General features: G+C 43.9%; 1 protein-coding gene across 5 annotated transcripts in view; it reads left to right on the top strand.

Annotated features, from left to right (window-relative positions):
- klhdc8a (kelch domain containing 8A) overlaps positions 1-17,679 on the top strand; it is a 30,996-nt gene extending 13,317 nt beyond the window's left edge. For 3 of the 5 annotated variants that reach the window (XM_036983606.1, XM_036983607.1, XM_036983605.1), the window contains exons 2-7: positions 7,810-8,230; positions 8,438-8,648; positions 8,908-9,072; positions 9,681-9,899; positions 12,656-12,757; positions 15,776-17,679. In XM_036983606.1, the coding sequence (XP_036839501.1) occupies positions 8,066-8,230; positions 8,438-8,648; positions 8,908-9,072; positions 9,681-9,899; positions 12,656-12,757; positions 15,776-16,008 (1,095 nt within the window). In that variant the 5' untranslated portion in view covers positions 7,810-8,065 and the 3' untranslated portion in view covers positions 16,009-17,679. Of the gene's footprint in view, positions 1-5,703; positions 8,231-8,437; positions 8,649-8,907; positions 9,073-9,680; positions 9,900-12,655; positions 12,758-15,775 lie in introns of those variants that run through there. The other 2 variants (XM_036983608.1, XM_036983604.1) reach the window with 2 other exon arrangements.
- Positions 17,680-19,716: the final 2,037 nt, after the last annotated feature.

Genomic DNA, 19,716 nt, shown 5'->3' with positions numbered 1-19,716 from the left:
TTCTCCAGGCTGCCATGTTGGATAAAGTCATTCTAATGGGGCTCTTTCACATCAGCCATTGTACTGAGTGTCCGTGTGTCTCCAAGTGTGTATGCGTGTTTGTTCCCAGGGGGTAATGTGCAAAATGTCTCAATTGAGTATACCGTCCAATGGCTTACATAACAGAATGCCTAAAGTATGTGTCCTCCGTTTTATGCCTTGATACCTACACGCATACAGTTTATTCTAGAGGTCGGCCGATTATGATTTTTCAATGCTGATACTGTTACCGATTATTGGAGGACAAAAAAAGCAGATAACGAGAAATCTCCCATTTTTATATATATATATATATGTAATAATGACAATTGCAACAATACAGAATGAACAATGAACACTTCTATTTTAACTTAATATAATACATATATAAAATCTAATCTCAAATAAACAATGAAACATGTTCAATTTGGTTTAAATAATGCAAAAACACGGTGAAGGAGAAGAAAGTAAAAGCACAGTATGTGCCATGTAAAAACGCTAACGTTTAAGTTCCTTCCTCAGAACATGAGAACATATGACTCTTCAATATTCCCAGGTAAGAAGTTTTAGGTTGAAGTTATTATAGGAATTATATAAAAATTTCTCTCTATACCATTTGTATTTCATATACCTTTGACTATTGGATGTCTGCTCCTGCCTACCGTCAGACTGCTCTATCAAATATCAAATCATAGACTTAATTATAATATAATAAACACACAGAAATACGAGCCTTAGGTCATTAATTTTCAATCATTCATTTTAATCTCTGAAACTGGAAACACTTCTCTCCCTCACTAGCTTTAAGCACCAACTGTCAGAGCAGCTCACAGATTACTGCACCTGTACATAGCCCACCTATAATTTAGCCCAAACAACTACCTCTTTCCCTACTGTATTTAATTTATTTTATTTATTTTGCTCCTTTGCACCCCATTATTTTTATTTCTACTTTGCACATTCTTCCACTGCAAATCTACCATTCCAGTGTTTTACTTGCTATATTGTATTTACTTTGCCACCATGGCCTTTTTTTGCCTTTACCTCCCTTATCTCACCTCATTTGCTCACATCGTATATAGACTTGTTTATACTGTATTATTGACTGTATGTTTGTTTTACTCCATGTGTAACTCTGTGTCGTTGTATGTGTCGAACTGCTTTGCTTTATCTTGGCCAGGTCGCAATTGTAAATGAGAACTTGTTCTCAACTTGCCTACCTGGTTAAATAAAGGTGTAATAATAATACAAAATTAATATGGTAAAATCCAGAAACTATTATTTCGAAAACAAAACGTTTATTCTTTCAGTGAAATACGGAACCGTTCCGTATTTTATCGAACGGGTGGCAACCTTAAGTCTAAATATTGCTGTTACATTGCACAACCTTCAATGTTATGTCATAATTATGTAAAATTCTGGCAAATTAATTATAGTCTTTGTTAGGAAGAAATGGTCTTCACACAGTTCGCAACGAGCCAGGTGGCCCAAACTGCTGCATATACCCTGACTCTGTTGCACAGAACGCAAGAGAATTGACACAATTTCCCTAGTTAATATTGCCTGAATTTCTTTTAACTAAATATACAAGTTTTAAAAAATATACTTGTGTATTGATTTTAAGAAAGGCATTGATGTTTATGGTTGGATACATTGGTGCAACGATTGTTCTCTTTTCGAGAATGCGCTTTTGTTAAATCATCACCAGTTTGGCAAAGTTGAAGTAGGCTGTGATTCGATGATAAATTAACAGGCACCGCATTGATTATATGCAACGCAGGATTAAACTAGTTAAACTAGTCATATCATCAACCATGTGTAGTTAATTAGTAATTATGTTTAGATTTATAGTTTTTTTATAAGATAAGTTTAATGCTAGCTAACAACTTACCTTGGCTCCTTGCAGCCACCTGGTCCATTTGATGCTGCACTCGCGCAACAGGTGGTCAGCCTGCCACGCAGTCTCCTCGTGGATTGCAATGTAATCGGCCGTAAGTCTGTTAATTGGCCGATAGGGAGACATTCTATCTAAGTTTTTGATGATTTCATTTCTAACTGCCACACCACCTTGTATTAGCTTGTGCTGCCTGTATGTACGCTGCTGGGTTGCTATGGAAACTATTGGTCTGCTTTTACAGCAGCTGTTTACCAACATGCAGACAGCATACAAACACACACACACACACACAAGCGATGCCAGGAGGGCGAGACAAACATTAGCCTTTTAACAGAGAGAGATTAGATACTTACTTGGCCAACTATTCCTCCAACTCTGCCAACAATCTATCCCAACTCTCTTCTCCCTGGTCCTATGTTCTGAAACCCATATGCATTTATTTAGATAGAGCTATGTTGGGCTGCTAATTGCTCATAAGAAATTAAGACGTATGAGAGAGAGAGAAAGAGCAGTAGCAGTGTAGTGGAGAGAGCTGACATTCAATTCAAGGCATTACCTCAGCCTCCTCTCAGTGTTGCTGTTGTGTATAAACCATCAGTATCGGTGTATCAGTCATCAGATATTGGTCATCGGGTCAAACCCCCTGAGAGAGCGAGAGAGAGAGGTTAGATTTAATGAGGGATGTGTATAGCCACTCAGTGTTCTGGCCTCTGCCCACAACCTTACAATCAGCTATTCTCCAACCTTGGTCCTTTAGTCCAGCACCACTAACGCACCTGACTCAACTACTCAACTGCCGGGCCTTGACTATCTCTATTGCTGTGTGGTAGTGTTGGGCTGTAACAAAAGCCTGCGCACCCTGTAGATCTCCAGGACCAGGGTTGGTAATCACTAAGCTCGGAGTAGAGCAGCTCCAAGAGATGCATTTGTCTGTTAAGATGTAGAAGATGTTGCTGAGAGTCAACATCTGTCACTGTTAGTTAATGTGTTACTGTGTGTGATGATGTCGGTACACTCATACTGTACAACATGTTGTGAAGGGAAGGGAACTGCGTCCTATCAACAGCGGAGCCATTTAAACTAAATCCAACATCAATATTGTTGTTATTGTAATGTTCATAGACAACAACAACAGCGAGGCACAAGGCAGGCACCATTTCGTTTGTCAGAAAGCGGGAGAGCATTGCTGATGCTAATGAATGCAATCAGAACAGAGTATGAAATTCTTCAAATCAACTTTTTTAATGATGAGAAGTAACGATGAGATTTTCTCATTTCTATATTTGGGCCTATAGGGAGAATGTTCTTCTTGCTCTTGGTCTTGTAATAGGCAGTAATGTTAGCCTTCAGGGTGGTATGACGCTGTGAGAGACTGCCTCCCTGAAATGTACTGTATTAAAGCTGTGTAAACAAAGAATAATAGCATGAGCAGTATACTGCAGTATAGCAAGCCCTCAAGCTGGTAAATCACTATGGTAAAACTGCTGTGAGGAGTAATGTATGAAAAGGTACTAAATAAGCAGTTTTAACGTAGGTTTGATTCTATCCTCCTCTGGTCTCTGTCTGGGAGATTGTCTAATGGGGCCAGTACTGTTATTGAAATGTGTTAGGCATGAGTCATCCACCTTATTGTGAACAGTCTTGTATGAGTGGAATAAAGCTGTGTTGGACTGTATTTACACTGAATGACCAGCAGTTTTATAACGTTAGCAATGAGTGGCTCTCCTGGGTGTCAGTTCACTTTCAGCCCACCCCAGCATGAACACTGCTATTAGAGCAGGATTAAGACCTGTTACAAAAAAACCTGACTACTACTACACACACACACACACACACACACACACACACACACACACACACACACACACACACACCCCTTGCTCTGACTCCACTGCTCACACTGCAGTGGTTCTGAGGTGTGGGGAGTAAAGCACTATTTGAATACTGCAGGCTAATTAAATGTTAGTCGTTAAACAATCCCCTGCTTGGCCGTTTTCACCCTGTAGGGAGAGAGAGGGAGAGAGAGAGTAAAAAAGGGGAGCAATAGGGGACAGATGGAGTGGGGGAGAGAGGAGAGACAATAGGGAGACCATTGGGAGTATGCCATCACCACGATCAAACCAAGCTCCTTGTATTTGAAACATTGACTAATAGCTTTGCTGAGGATTACATTATAACTAAAGTTGGCAGTCGACTCGTGCCTATATAGGGATCGAAGGAGACTAACTAACTAATTAAAAGTATGAAAAGAGACTCATGCTGATTGTGAATGACTTCCTTGGGTGCTGGTGGGACTACTGTTGATCTCAAGCTGTTCAAGCAGTTCATTTAAAAAAAGATGTGGCGAAGAAAATCGGTTACTGATTGCAATTAATACGCTCTGCAAGGCACACCAGGAGAAAGCAATTCTGTCTCACTAACAAGGCTCTGCCTGCCGGGGTCAGAGTGGAGAACAACACCACAGCTTTTATTTGCTGTTATGCTTTCCTTCTTTAATCCATTATTAAAACCAAACCAAGTAATATACTGGCTGGCTGGCCATCTGTACCCTGGCCTCGCAACTCCAAAACATGTCACTGTTTCTATGGTAACCCATTCCTGCCCTCAAAAGTTACAGTGGAGAATATTTTTCTTTCTAAAAAGAAGTGTCGATCTTTCTTTATTCTCTTTGTGCATGCATCCTTCCTTTTATTTGTCTAGAGAGAGAGAGAGAGAGAGAATATATCTGATGCTAGTTCTAGGTCGCAAGAAACAAAGAGATCTTCTGTTGGATCTGACAATTAATCTTTATGGTTGTACAGTCGTCTCAAATAAAACGGTGAAGGACCTCAGCAGTACTTTGTTCTGATCTCTCTTTTGACAAACATATCAAGAATATTTCAAGGACAGCGTTTTTCCATTTCCGTAACATTGTTGAAAAGCTAACCCATGCTTTTGTCATTTCTAGATTAGACTACTGGAGGGCTCTACTTTCCGGCTACCCGGACAAAGCCCTAAATAAACTTCAGTTAGTGCTAAACACGGCTTCTAGAATCTTGACTAGAACCAAAAAATGTGATCACATTTCTCCAGTGCTAGCCTCTCTACACTGGCTTCCTGTTAAGGCTAGGTTTTACTGCTAACCTGTAAAGCATGACATGGTTTTGCTCCTACCTATCTCTCCGATTTGGTCCTGCTGTACATACACGTACGCTACGGTCACAAGACGCAGTGGTGTCACGAGTGTCTCCCGACCCCTCCTGTCTCAGCCTGAAATAGTTTGTGTCGGGGGGCTAGGGTCAGTCTGTTATATCTTGTGTAATTCTCCTGTCTTATCTAGGACCATGCCTCAGGACTACCTGGCCTGATGACTCCATGCTGTCCCCAGTCTACCTGGTCGTGCTGCTGCAGTTTCAACTGTTCTGCCTGCGGCTATGGAAACTTGACCTGTTCACCGGACGCGCTACCTTGTCCCGGACCTGATGTTTTCGACTCTGTCTCTCTACTGCACCTGCTGTCTCAAACTCTGAATGCTTGGCTATGAAAAGCCAACTGACATTTACTCCTGAGTTGCTGACCTGTTGCACCCTCTACAACCACTGTGATTATTATTATTTGACCCTGCTGTTCATCTAAGAACTTTTGAACATGTTGGCCATGTACTGTTATAATCTCAACCTGGCACAGCCAGATGAGGATTGGCCACCCCTCAGAGCCTGGTTCCTCTCTAGGTTTCTTCCTAGGTTCTGGCCTTTCTATTAAGTTTGTGCTAGCCACCGTGCTTCTACATATGCATTGCTTGTTGTTTGGTGTTTTAAGCTGGGTTTCTGTACAGCACTTTGTGACATCGGCTGATGTAAAAAGGGCTTTATAAATACATTTGATTGATTGAGAGATTGACTAACTAAACATCCATTGTTGAATGTGCCAAACTCACACAAGTTACCTCGCAGGAAAAAAGACATACTGAAATAAGCCAATTATGTTTGAGTGATGTGGACCCAAGCACTTCGTCTACTAAAGGCTTTTTGTCAATGAAGCCTAATGATATCCATGTTTTATATTACCCACCCACACTCTCAGTGTGATGTGTGGAGGTGTTAATGGATTGTCACTGCTCAGTAGAAATAGGTATTTTGTAAGTGATCCTGTGGTTACCAGGGTTTTAGTTGTGGACTCTTACGCAATTTACATTTGACTTTGTAGTCATTTACTGTAGCAGATGCTCTTATTTAAGATACTCTTTGAAAAGCTAGGGTTTCAGATGTTTTCAGAAGATAGGCAGGGACTCTGCTGTTCTAGGTTTAGGTGTAGAAGGGCCAAGCGACCAGAGTTGGCAGAAAGTGGTGCTAGAGTTGCAGTTGTCCAGGCCGGGGATGTCTGTGGCCCTTCCTCTGTGAGGTATGGTCATAACCTACGAATGTTGTAGAGCATGAACATGCAGGACTGAGTCACTGCTTTGATGTTTGCAGAGAACATGTTGTCCAGGGTCATGCCAAGGCTTTTTTAACTCTGGGAGGGGGACACTGTGGAGTTGATCCTCTCCACTACACCTGGTAGGAGCGGAGAACACCGTGGACGGATCCTCTCCACTACACCTGGTAGGAGCGGCCTGCCAGGTAGAATGCAATCCAAGAGTGTGCAGAACATGAGACACCCAGCCCTGAGAGGGTGGAGAGGAGGATTGGATGGTTCACAGTGTCAAAGGCAGAGGATAGATCTAGGAGGATGAGAACAGAGGAGAGAGAGTCAACTTTGGCAGTGAGGAGAGTCTCATTGACACAGAGAAGAGCAGTCTGGGTTGAGTGACCCGTCTTGAAGCCTGGTTAGGGTAGCGAGAGAGATGATCAAAGACAGCATGCTCAAGTGTTTTGAAAAGAAAGAAGGAATACCGGTCTGTAGTTTGAGTCAGAGTGTTGTTGCTTTTTAAAGGGGAATGACTGCCATTCGTCAGGGATAAGTTGATGAGGAAAGTGAGGAATGGGAGAACGTCTCCAGGGAAGGGAAGAGGTGATGGGGTCAAGTGGGCAGGTTCTCGGGTGGACGGACCTCGCTAGTCGCAATATTTCATCTGGAGAGAGAGGGGAGAAAGAGGTCAAGGCGCAGGGTAGTTCTGTGTGAGAGTGAACAGTGGATTCAATAGGCTGAGTGAATGAGGAGCAGATGTCGTTAAACTTCTTTTCAAAGAGGTTGACAAAGTCGTCCGCAGAGAGGGAGGAGGGAAAGGGAGGGGCGGAGGATGAAGGAGGGAGGAGAAGGTGGAAAAGAGTTTTCTCGGGTTAGAGACAGAAGGTTATAATTTAGAGTAATACAAAGTGCATACAGAGCAACAGAAGGTAGAGAGGAGGGAGTGGAAGGTTGATAGGTCCTCTGGAAATGTAGTTTCCCTCCATTTTCACTCAGCTGCCCGCAACCCTGTTCTGTAAGCAGTGAGTCACTCAGACAATGTTTCAGGAGGGGAGGGCCAAGACGGGTAGGAGGAAAGGGGACAGTGCGAGTGATAGGATGCGGGAAGTGATGAGAGTAGGGTTGAAGAGGCAGAGAGAGAGGAGGAAGAGGGAGGGGGATGTGGGGAGGGGAAGGCTGGTTGCCTGGTTACTGATGGATGTTTTCCTCTGCTTGTAAAGCCCAATTCATCCTGATTGTGTACACAGCTAAAGAGGGCCATGACACACACACACACACACACACACACACACACACACACACACACACACACACACAGCCAAAGGCCACAACAGAACATCCAATCTATTCAATAGTAAATAGCTGTAGGTTGCTTTGATTAGAAGCATCTGCTAAATGACCATATTATTCTGAGTCAGTGGGAACTTAGATAAGTACTCTTCTATTGGATTATATTACATTGTCTTTCATGTTCCATACTAATCATCCTTCCCTCTCATTTCCTCCAGGACCTAGTACAAGCCGGTGGTCAACTCCAGGGAAAGAGCCTCCGGTTGGGCTTTGCTGACCTTGCTCCATCCACTATCTCTGATCCTCCACCTAGTTCTCTGGATCTCCTGACAACACCACTCTCTCGACTCTTCCCGTTGACACGGCACTATACCCAGGGGTGCTAACCCTGTCCATCTCCATCTCTGGTTTCCTGGACCCACCTCTCCCTCACCTCTCCCCAGCAACCCTTCCCCTCCCTGGGCCGAGATATAGATGTCTGTGCCCTCGGCCTTGGAGTTCCACTGGCAGAGCCTGGCTCGGCTGCCAAGCGGGCGTGTCTACCACTCCCTGGCGGAGGTGGGGGGGCAGATGTACATGCTGGGGGGCTGTGATGCTGCAGGGAGGCCCTCCCCAGCCCTGGAACTCTACTCTCCAGAGGTAGGTTGGAGCATACACACCTGCACGCACTCACATACACACACAAACACACACACACAAACACACAACCCACACACACACAAACACACGACCCACACGCACACAAACACACAACGCACACAGGATTAAACACAGAATGCATCGGTTCAAACATTTACACAGGACTAATCGACCATGTAATTAATTACACTTTTTTGTTGTTTTCAGGGGGACCAGTGGCTAAGCTTGCCCCCCATGCCCACCCCTCGGGCGGGTGCGGCAGTGGCGGTGCTGGGCAAGCAGATCCTGGTGGTGGGTGGTGTGGGGGAGGACCAGCGCCCTCTCAAGGTGGTGGAGGTGTACAACACAGAGGAGGGGAGGTGGAGGAAGAGGAGCGCCCTCAGAGAAGCACTGATGGGGGTGGCCGTCACTGTAAAAGGTGTGTTGGGTAGGAGGTGGCTGTCGCTGTGAAAGGTGTGTAGGTGGGGGGTGGCTGTCGTTGTGAAAGGTGTGTAGGTGGGGGGTGGTCGTTGTGAAAAGTGTGTAGGGTGGGAGGTGGCTGTCGCTGTGAAAGGTATGTAGGGTGGGGGGTGACACAAGGACATATATACTTGCATTCTGTACATGGCCAGATCCACGTTAATGGCTTAGTTTCTCACCTCTCACTCTACCTTTCTCTCTCTCACCCTTCTCTGTAGATGGGCGTGCGTTGGCAGTGGGTGGTATGGGTTCAGACCTGCTCCCTCGTAGTATACTACAGCAGTATGACCTGAGGAAGAATGTGTGGGCACTACTGCCCCCTATGCCCACACCGCGATATGATGCTACAGCACACCTACTGGGCAACAAGATCTACGTGGCAGGTAAGTAAAGGGTGTGCGTGTTTGGGTGTCTGTTCATGCTTGTTTGGGTGTCTGTTCATGCTTGTGTGCGTGTTTGGGTGTCTGTTCATGCTTGTGTGCGTGTTTGGGTGTCTGTTCATGCTTGTGTGCGTGTTTGGGTGTCTGTTCATGCTTGTGTGCGTGTTTGGGTGACTGTTCATGCTTGTGTGCGTGTTTGGGTGTCTGTTCATGCTTGTGTGCGTGTTTGGGTGTCTGTTCATGCTTGTGTGCGTGTTTGGGTGTGTGTTCATGCTTGTGTGCGTGTTTGGGTGTCTGTTCATGCTTGTGTGCGTGTTTGGGTGTCTGTTCATGCTTGTGTGCGTGTTTGGGTGTCTGTTCATGCTTGTGTGCGTGTTTGGGTGTCTGTTCATGCTTGTGTGCGTGTTTGGGTGTGTGTTCATGCTTGTGTGCGTGTTTGGGTGTGTGTTCATGCTTGTGTGCGTGTTTGGGTGTCTGTTCATGCTTGTGTGCATGTTTGGGTGTCTGTTCATGCTTGTGTGCGTGTTTGGGTGTCTGTTCATGCTTGTGTGTGTGTTTGACAGTTTGCACGTGTAATGTGTATACTAAGTGTGTGTGTGTGTTCTTTTTAGGTGGGCGTCAGTGTAAGCGCACGTTGAAGGTCTTTGAGGTATTTGATTCAGAGACACGCTCCTGGAGTACACTACCCAACATGCCGTGTAAACGTTCGTACAGTGGCGTGTTCTGGGACAGTTCGGGGAGGCTGTGTCTGCTGGGGGGGCTAAGGAAGGGAGGGGGCCACCAGAGCTCCAAGTTCACCAAGAATGTCAACATCTTTGATACTAACCAGGGTAAGAACCACAAAAAAAACACATACATATGCATTTAAGTGCACTGATTTCCTCTCCAGGTACACAATAAAGTTATATTTCTCTCCAAATAAAAGCTAGGTGCATGCTGCATACACACACACCTCAAAAAACTACTTATCTTCCGTCTCACAGAAAATGAATATCAAACGGTCAAATTGAAAAGAGACCAGGAAGAGAAAAGTAAGAGCCATACCCAGGTAAAAAATCGATAAGTCATTTCAAACAATAGGGTGTTTTGTCACGCATTTAGATTTTTCTATTTTTACCAGTCGAAGCCAAATGAAAGAAGCAGTGGGAGTCTGAATACTAATCTAACACCACGGTGAGAATGTCTGTCTGGCCAGCTGGCAGGCTGGCTGGGTTTTACTCCAGAGATATCAGATAGACATTTACAATACCTACCTCGTTACCTTCCTCCTCACACACACACACACACACACCCCCCCCACACACACACACACACACACACACACACACACACACACACACACACACACACACACACACACACACACACACACACACACACACACACACACACACACACACACACACACTCATCACTCACACACACACAGTAAGCAATAAACAATAAGGCCCATTCACTCCCCCTCCCAATCTAATCTAAGTGGAGATGAGATGGGAGATGAGCTACAGTGAGGAGGGAGGGAGGTGTTTAAATTACAGGATTCAGAAACAGATTGTGTTATTATCTGCCTTCCTCCACAGATGGTCATGCTGTCTGCAACTCTCACACTGGGATATTATACTCTGTAGCTCACTCATTGTTAGATTTACCCAGGAGACATGTATTTAGATATCTGAACATAAGGCTCTGGATTGACCTAGAATTCAATGTCTTGACAGAATGTTGACAGAATGTTGACAGAAAATGTGTGTGCAAAATAGCAACAACAAGGAAGTCCTGTGGGAGAAAACAGCTTGTTAATGAGATGTCGAAGGAAAATGGCAAGAATCGTGCAAGCTAACAGGCAGGCAAATAACGGCGCAGAATAGTGGTGTGCAGAACACATCTCAGAACGCACAACTCGCCAGTCTTTGTCACGGATGGGCTATTGCAGACCATACCAGGTTCCACTCCTGTTGAAGAGTGGAAAAACATTCCCTGGTCCATTGAATCCCCGTTCCTGTTGCGCCATGCTGATGGCAGAGTCAGGATTTGGCATAAGCAGCATGAGTCCATGGCCCCATCCTGCCTTGTGTCAACGGCACAGGCTGGTGGTGGTGTAATGGTGTATGGAATGTTTTCCTGGCACACATTAAGTACCTTGATTCCAATTGAGCAACGTTTTCTTGCCCCAGAGAATTTGGGCTGTTCTGGAGACAAAGGGGGGTCAGACCCGATACTAGATGGGTGTACCTAATAATAAACTGGCCACTGAGTGTAGATTACATTGATAAAAGTAGAATATTAAAATGACTCCAATATACAAAGACAGACATTGTGTAATATGACATAACTAATAACAAATTAGAGCACCAAATTTTCTAGTATCCAGAATTGGGTTCTCCATGTCTGACTGTAGCTCATCATGATCTGTTCAACGGAAAACCACTAACTACCAAAGCCTCTACAAAACTGTAGAAAATACATCACACTAATGCACACTCTCTGTATACAATATACACTCACACACAGCCCAGCACATACATTAACTACACAACTGCAATATCTCCAGTCCCTTCTAGTTCAGCTATCTGTAGTAGAGCAACTAAACTCTCTGAACCTTTCTTCCCGCTAGTGTGTTAGTGTGTGCCCCTCCCTCTGAATCTGAAGGAAAAAGGGAACTTAGTGCTGAATATGATATGTTTTAAAAAGTTATTTGGAGGAAGCCCCTGAGAGTGCCAGCCAGCCAACACTTCAACAACAAAGGCCCTGGCAGTGAGTCGCAGAGCAGTGTGCCCGTCGCCAGCTGTGCTCTGCCTTATTCCCTTTCAAGCTCAAATATGGGCTGGATTGGCAACAGTTCATTAACAAAGTGCTTTTATCTGCTCTGGTTATGTTTTCGTCTCTGTGTCTCCCTCTCTTTCTCCCTCTGTAATTCTCTTCCTCTCTCTCTCTGTGGAGCTGATTGTGAAGTCAGAGACACTAAACTCACGCAGGCTTGGGTTTCTTACAGACAACATAAAAGCTTTAAAAGATTCTTTGAAAAAGAAAAAAATCTCCCTAGTCGCTGTTTCTCTGAAATAGTTTCACTGTCCTTAGCAGCACAAATGTTTGCATAAGTAGAACTGTAAATAATATGCCAATTTACTGTAATAGTCATCCCCTGCCAGACTGCAGGAGGAAAATAACTTGTTTTTCTCCTTTGAAGCAATTTAAGTGTTCAGATTGGATGGTTTTACAGGAAGTGTACCCTATTTTCTTATTTCCAATATCTGGGGCCATGACCTTGTTGCTTGGTGTGTGTGTGGACATTTGTATTCAAGGTGCACACTGTATTTCTTATTGAGTTGTGGTGCCACCAACATTCAGGCACACACCAAATTGTAACTTGCAGAATTCAAAAACAAATGGAAAAAATAAAATTGGCACCTTGCTGGAGTTTTATGCAGTGGTCAAAGTTGATTGTATACACACTTCCCTGCCTCCCCCACCCTCATTAAAATGTGGTTTACACTTGCACACACACGCACACACACGCACGCATGCACACACACACACACACACACACACACACACTCTGACATCGTCCTCTCCTGTCTCCCTCCAGGGTTGTGGTTGAAGTCAGAGGACACAGTGGCCATGAAGACTAAGAGGGCTGACTTTGCCTCATCTTTCCTCAGGGGCAGGATGGTCGTAGCAGGAGGACTCGGTGAGGGAGTGTGAATGTGTGTGTATATGTGCTCATATATGGGTGTTTTTGTTGAACGTTAGTTGGTCATGACAATGTGTGATGACCATACAGTGCATTCAGAGAGTATTCAGACCCCTTGACTTTTTCCACATTTTGTTACGCTACAACCTTATTGTAAAATGGATTAAATACATTTTTAAAAATACTCATCAATCTACACACAATACCCCATGTTAACAAAGTCAAACAGGTTTTTAGAAACTTTTGCTGTTTTATAAAAACAAAATAACAGAAATACCTTATTTACATAAGTATTCAGACCCTTTGCTATGAGACTCGAAAATTGAGCTTAGGTGCATCCTGTTTCCATTGATCATCCTTGAGATGTTTCTACAACTTGATTGGAGTCCACCTGTGGTAAATTGATTGGACATGATTTGGAAAGGCACACACCAGTCTATATAAAGTCCCACAGTTGACAGTGCATGTCAGAGCAAAAACCAAGCCTTGAGGTCGAAGGGATTGTCCATAGAGCTCCGAGACAGGATTGTGTCGAGGCACAGATCTGGGGAAGGGTACCAAAAAAAGTCAGAGAGGTTTGGACATGATTTGAGCAAGAACCCGATGGTCACTCTGACAGAACTCTAGAGTTCCTCTGTAGAGATGGGAGAACCTTTCAGAAGGACAACCATCTCTGCAGCACTCCACCAAACAGGCCTTTATGGTAGAGGGCCAGACAGAAGACAGAAGCCACTCCTCAGTAAATGACAGCCCGCTTGACAGGACTCTCAGAACATGAGAAACAAGATTATCTGGTCTGATGAAACCAAGATTGAACTCTTTGGTCTGAATGCCAAACCTGGCACCATCTTCACGGTGAAGCATTGTGGTGGCAGCATTGTGCTATGGGGATGTTTTTCAGTGACAGAGACTGGGAGACTAGTCAGGACCGAGGGAAAGATGAACGGAGCAAAGTACAGAGAGATCCTTGATGAAAACCTGCTCCAGAGCGCTCAGGACCTCAGACTGGGGCGAAGGTTTACTTTCCAACTGGACAAAGACCCTGAGCACACAGCCAAGACAACACAGGAGTGGCTTCAGGACAAGTCTCTGAATGTCCTTGAGTGGCCAAGCTAGAGCCCGGACTTGAACCCGATTGAACATCTCTGGAGAGACCTGAAAATGCCTCTGCAGCGACGCTCCCCATCCAACCTGACAGAGCTTGTGAGGATATGCAGAGAAGAATGGGAGAAACTCCCCAGATACAGTTGTGCCAAACATGTAAAGTCATACCCAAGAAGACTCTAGGCCGTAATCGCTGCCAAAGTGCTGAGTAAAGGGTCTGAATACTTACAGTACCAGTCAAAAGTTTGGACACACCGACTCATTCAAGGGTTTTTATTTATGTTCACTATTTTCTGCATTGTAGAATAATAGTGAAGACATCCAAACTATGAAATAACACATGGAATCATGTAGTAACCAAAAAGGTGTTAAACAAAGATTCTTCAAAGTAGCCACCCTTCGCCTTGATGACAGCTTTGCACACTCTTGGCATTCTCTCAACCAGCTTTATGAGGAATGCTTTTCCAACAGTCTTGAAGGAGTTCCCACATATGATGAGCACTTGTTGGCTATTTTTCCTTCACTTTGCGGTCAACTCATTCCAAACCATCTCATCTTGGGTTGATGTCGGGTGATTGTGGAGGCCAGGTCATCTGATGCAGCACTCCATTACTCTTTTTCTTGGTCAAATAGCCCTTACACAGCCTGGAGGTGTGTTTTGGGTCATTGTCGTGTTGAACAAATGATAAGCACAAACCAGATGGGATTGCGTATCGCAGTAGAATGCTGTGGTAGCCATGCTGGTTAAGTTTGCCTTGAATTCTAAATAAATCACTGACGGTGTCACCAGCAAAGCACCCCCACGTCATCACACCTTCTCCTCAATGCTTGACGATGGGAACCAGACATGTGGAGATCATCCGTTCACCTACTCTGCGTCTCACAAAGACACGGCGGTTGGAACCAAAAATCTCCAATTTGGATTCATCAGACCAAAGGACAGATTTCCACCGGTCTAATGTCCATTGCTCGTGTTTCTTGGCCCAAGCAAGTATTTTCTTATTATTGGTGTCCTTTGGTAGTGGTTTCTTCGCAGCAATTAGACCACGAAGGCCTGATTCATGTAGTCTCCTCTGAAAAGTTGATGTTGAGATTTGTCTGTTACTTGAACTTTGTGAAGTATTTATTTAGGCTGCAATCTGAGGTGCAGTTAACTCTAATGAACTTATCCTCTGCAGCAGAGGTAACTCTGGGTCTTGCTTTCCTGTGGCAGTCCTCATGAGAGCCAGTTTCATCATAACGCTTGATTGTTTTTGTGACTGCACTTGAAGAACCTTTCAAAGTTCTTGAAATTTTCCAAATTGACTGACCTTCATGTCTTAAAGTCATGATGGACTGTTGTTTCTATTTGCTTATTTGAGCTGTTATTGTCATAAATGGACTTGGTATTTTACCAAATATCTTCTGTATACCACCCCTACCTTGTCACAGCACAACTGATTGGCTCAAATGCATTAAGGAAAGAAATTCCACAAATTAACTTTTAACAAGATACACCTGTTAATGGAATTGCATTCCAAGTGACTACCTCATGAAGATGGTTGAGAGAATGCCAAGAGTGTGCAAAGCTGTCATCAAGGCAAAGGGTGGCTAGAATCTCAAATATAAAGTATATTTTGATCTGTTTAACACTGTTTTGGTTACTACATGATTCCATATGTGTTATTTCATAGTTTTGATGTCTTCACTATTATTCTACAATGTAGATAGAATATAGTCAAAAAATGTTTTTGCTTTGTCATTATGGGGTATTGAGTGTAGATTGGAGATTTTAATTTTTTTTAATCCATTTTAGAATTAGGCTGTAACGTAGCAAATGTGGAAAAAATCAAGGGGTCTGAATAATGTACTATCGAATGCACTGTATATTGACTGTATGAACACCGTATGATGACCGTGCGTGGTCCCCAGGTCACCAGCCTTCAGTTCTGGACACGGTGGAAGCCTTCCACCCTCAGAAGAGGAAGTGGGAGAGACTGGCTCCCATGGCAATAGCGCGATGCTCTGCCTCGTCCATCGTCATCAGGGACCGCTTGCTGGTGGTGGGAGGAGTCAACCAGGTGCTGGAATATTGCTGTGCTTGTTGTCACACACACACACACACACTCGCCATTTACCGTCTGTCTCTGTCTAACTGTCTTTAAGGTCCCTAGTTCAGCCCATGAGATCCTGTATGTGAAAGAGGAGTGTCTGTAGGCTAGAGGACATGACCCTTACAGGATGATTGACAGCAGGATGACCACAAGAAGATTCTGAATTCTAGAACATTCTATTCAAGATCAGTGGTTCCAGTGCTTTCATAATGGCTGCTGCTCTGGGACAAGTGCAGTATGTTTCCTAAGATCTACAGAGGAATAGAAAGGATGGGGAAATAATGCCACAAACACAGAACAGTGCCCTCTGCTGGGTTGTCTATGCACACTCAACTCCAACACACAGTGAGAGAACTTATATCACACAGGCTACACACACAGAGAATAGATCCCAATTATCACCATACTGACTCACATTGTACAAAATATTCTACACCAGGGATAGCCAACTTTGATGGGCGTAGGCCCACTAAAAATCTGAACTCATCATGAGGAGCCGTAGTTACTTGCGGGTCTGCGTACCCACGTGGGCACAACCACATTTCGAAATTGCGCCTTGTGTATTCTATTAAAAAAAAGGTAGCCAGTTGCACATCCCTGTTCTACACACACGAGGAGCTGGCTTTCTCTGTAAATAAGTTATTCAGAAGAGTTTTAGTAATGTAAAGATTCCTCTTCACTGTGTGTGATCTCCCTATAGAGTTTCTCAAGGTATTCAATATTTTTTTTACTTTTGCATCTATTGTTGTAGATTTACTGCTTGCCTTGCCTTAAACGTTTTTAACTGGAGATATAGATGTGATCTTAACAGGGAGTAGAGACTAGAGCAAGGTAATACATGTTGTATTGTTACTGAGATAAATACTGTTTATTTGTTGTGTATGAAATGTGTGCAGTTTGTCAACAGTTTGATATTCCTTACTGTAGATGCAAGTGACATGTTAGTGTACACCCATCTCTAAGACCTAAGTTAGCCAACTCCTGACATACAGTACAGTACAGTATGCAGTCGCTTGGACTAGCATGAAGACATGCACTTAACTGGAGTGTGCATATAGCATGCATGCAGACATAGCATCCATATATCTGGAGCATGTCAAAATAATGTATATGAATTAACTGCACTACTGAAACAGAGTGTGCAATCATCAGGAGTTGACTATACCCACTGATGGAGGCCGCTGAGGGGAGGACTGGAATGGCTGGAATGGACAGAATGTATTGGTATCAAACACAACCATGATACCATTCCATTTACTCCATTCCAGCCAGTATTATGATCCATCCTCCCATCAGCAGCCTCCACTGAAACCTACATATTTGAATGGGTTGCCTATGGATTGCTATGGCAATAGGAATTATATAGGTGTGAGAAGGTTAATCATGTAATGTCTGGTTTAAAGTATATATCAAATGGTGTATGTTCTTTAATCCTATGTAAGATATGTTGCTCTTTTTAAAATCCCTCTTTAAAAAAAATATTTTATACTCATGATTACATGCAATACTGGTTTTCGGTTCATATGTTTTGGTTTGTAATTAGTGCACTCTGTATTGACAATTGATTCATGTCAAATGTACGTATTAATGAATAGCTTCATTCTCAGGATGTTATTAAAAAGCACAAACTACTGGATGAATACTTCTACAGTAAGTATGGCTTCAATGAGGTATTCTTCTAACTTGATTAGAAAATAAAACAAAAGAAGCTTAACAAAATAATTCCATGGAGTGCATCCACTTCCTACCTGTATGTAGTATTCTTCTATATCATTCTTGTTTCATTCTTATTCTGTACTGTTAGATTTCAGTGCAGCCTTTTATATTATTGTCCATTACCTGTTGTTAAGGAAACGTTTCATCCTCTGCCATATCATGGATTCAGAGCTACAATGAATTCGGAAAGTATTCAGACGCCTTGACTTTTTCCACATTTCGTTACATTACAATCTTATTCTAAAAAGGATTCAATAGTTTTTTTTTTGCGCTCATCAACCTACACACAATACTTCATAATGACAAAGCAAAAACAGGGTTTTAGAAACGTTTGCAAATGTATTAAACATATATAAACAGAAATACCTTATTTACATAAGTATTCAGACCCTTTGCTCTGAGACTCAAAATTGAGCTCAGGTGCATCCTGTTTCCATTGATCATCCTTGAGATCTTTCTACAACTTGATTGGAGTCCACCTGTGGTAAATTCAGTTGATTGGATAGGATTTGGAAAGACACACCTGTTTATATAAGGTCTACAGTTGACAGTGCATGTCAGAGCAAAAACCAAGCCATGAGGTTGAAGGAGTTGTCCGTAGAGGTCCGAGACAGGACTGTGTCGAGGCACAGATCTGGGAGAGGGTACCAACAATATCTGAAGTATTTTTTGGTACCCTCAGCAAAGGGTGGCTACTTTGAAGAATCTCAAATATAATATATATTCCTCGTGAAGCTGGTTGAGAGAATGCCAAGAGTGTGCAAAGCTGTCATCAAGGCAGAGGGTGGCTACTTTGAAGAATCTTTGTTTAACACTTTTTTGGTTACTTCATGATTCCATATGTGTTATTTCATAGTGTTAATGTCTTCACTATTATTCTACAATGCAAAAAATAGTTTAAAAAAATAAAGAAAAAACCTTGAATGAGTAGGTGTTCTAAAACTTTTGACCGGTAGTGTATGATGATGATTCAACCATATTATCAGGTTTGAAGGTAAGACCCAGGTGCAGACAGTGTGGAAGTAAACAGGAGACAAAGGGCTGTGAGACATGAGTTTAACTCTGCACATACGAAAGGTAGGATGTATATGAAGGCCCGGGGCAACAGAAGACAAATCTCTGATTTTGGAGATGGGAAACGGGCCAATAAACAGAGGGTATAGATTGTGGGATTCCACCCGGAGGGGCAGATTCCGGGTGGACAGCCATACCTTCTGCCCAAGACGATACCGGAGAGCCGGGGGCCGGTGGCGATCTGTTAATCGTCGATACCAGGAGGTGGTGTTGCCATCAGATGGGGGAAGCCCCGTGACAACGTCGAGGGAGATGTGAGACCAGGGACAGGCAGAGGTTGGAAGAAACGAGCCGGAGTCGAGGAGTCTTGTTTTGTGCATAAACCATGCAAGCGGCGACAAATGAGAGACGTCAGGGACACTGGGGTTCGGCTGGGAATGCTGCGCCTCCCGGACCTGCTTCTCTATACCCCAGCTGAGTGCCGTCGCCAGGCACAAGGTGTGCAGAATGGTGTCGGGCTCTGGGTAATAGCCGTGGGGCTATAGTGGTGAGACAGTGCATCCGGCTTGACATTCTTGGAGCCCGGCCGATATGAGAGGGAGAAGTTGAACCGTGTGAACAGCAGGGCCCATCTGCCTTGCCTGGAGTTGAGGCATTTGACTGTGTGGAGATACTCCAGGTTTTTGTGGTCGGTCCATTCAATGAACGGATGCTCTGCCCCTTCCAGCCAGTGCCTCCATTCCTCCAACACCATCCTCACTGCGAGAAGGTCACGATTCCCCACATTGTAGTTTTTCTCTGTGGCGTTGAGGCGGTGGGAGAAGAAGGTGCAGGGAAGTAGCTTCAGGTCCAGGGCAGAACGCTGGGACAGGACCACCCCCACTCCTACATCAAGAAGCATCATTCTCCACCACGAACTGACAGGAAGGGTCAGGTTGAACAAAGATGGGAGCAGTGGTGATGCAGTGTTTGATGTCCCGGAACGGCCGGTCAGCAACAGGGGACCATGTGAACGGAACCTTGGGAGAG

The sequence above is a fragment of the Oncorhynchus mykiss genome, chromosome 7, assembly GCF_013265735.2.
Source record: "Oncorhynchus mykiss isolate Arlee chromosome 7, USDA_OmykA_1.1, whole genome shotgun sequence".
Lineage (NCBI taxonomy): Eukaryota > Metazoa > Chordata > Actinopteri > Salmoniformes > Salmonidae > Oncorhynchus > Oncorhynchus mykiss.
This window is presented reverse-complemented; position numbering and strand designations above follow the sequence as displayed.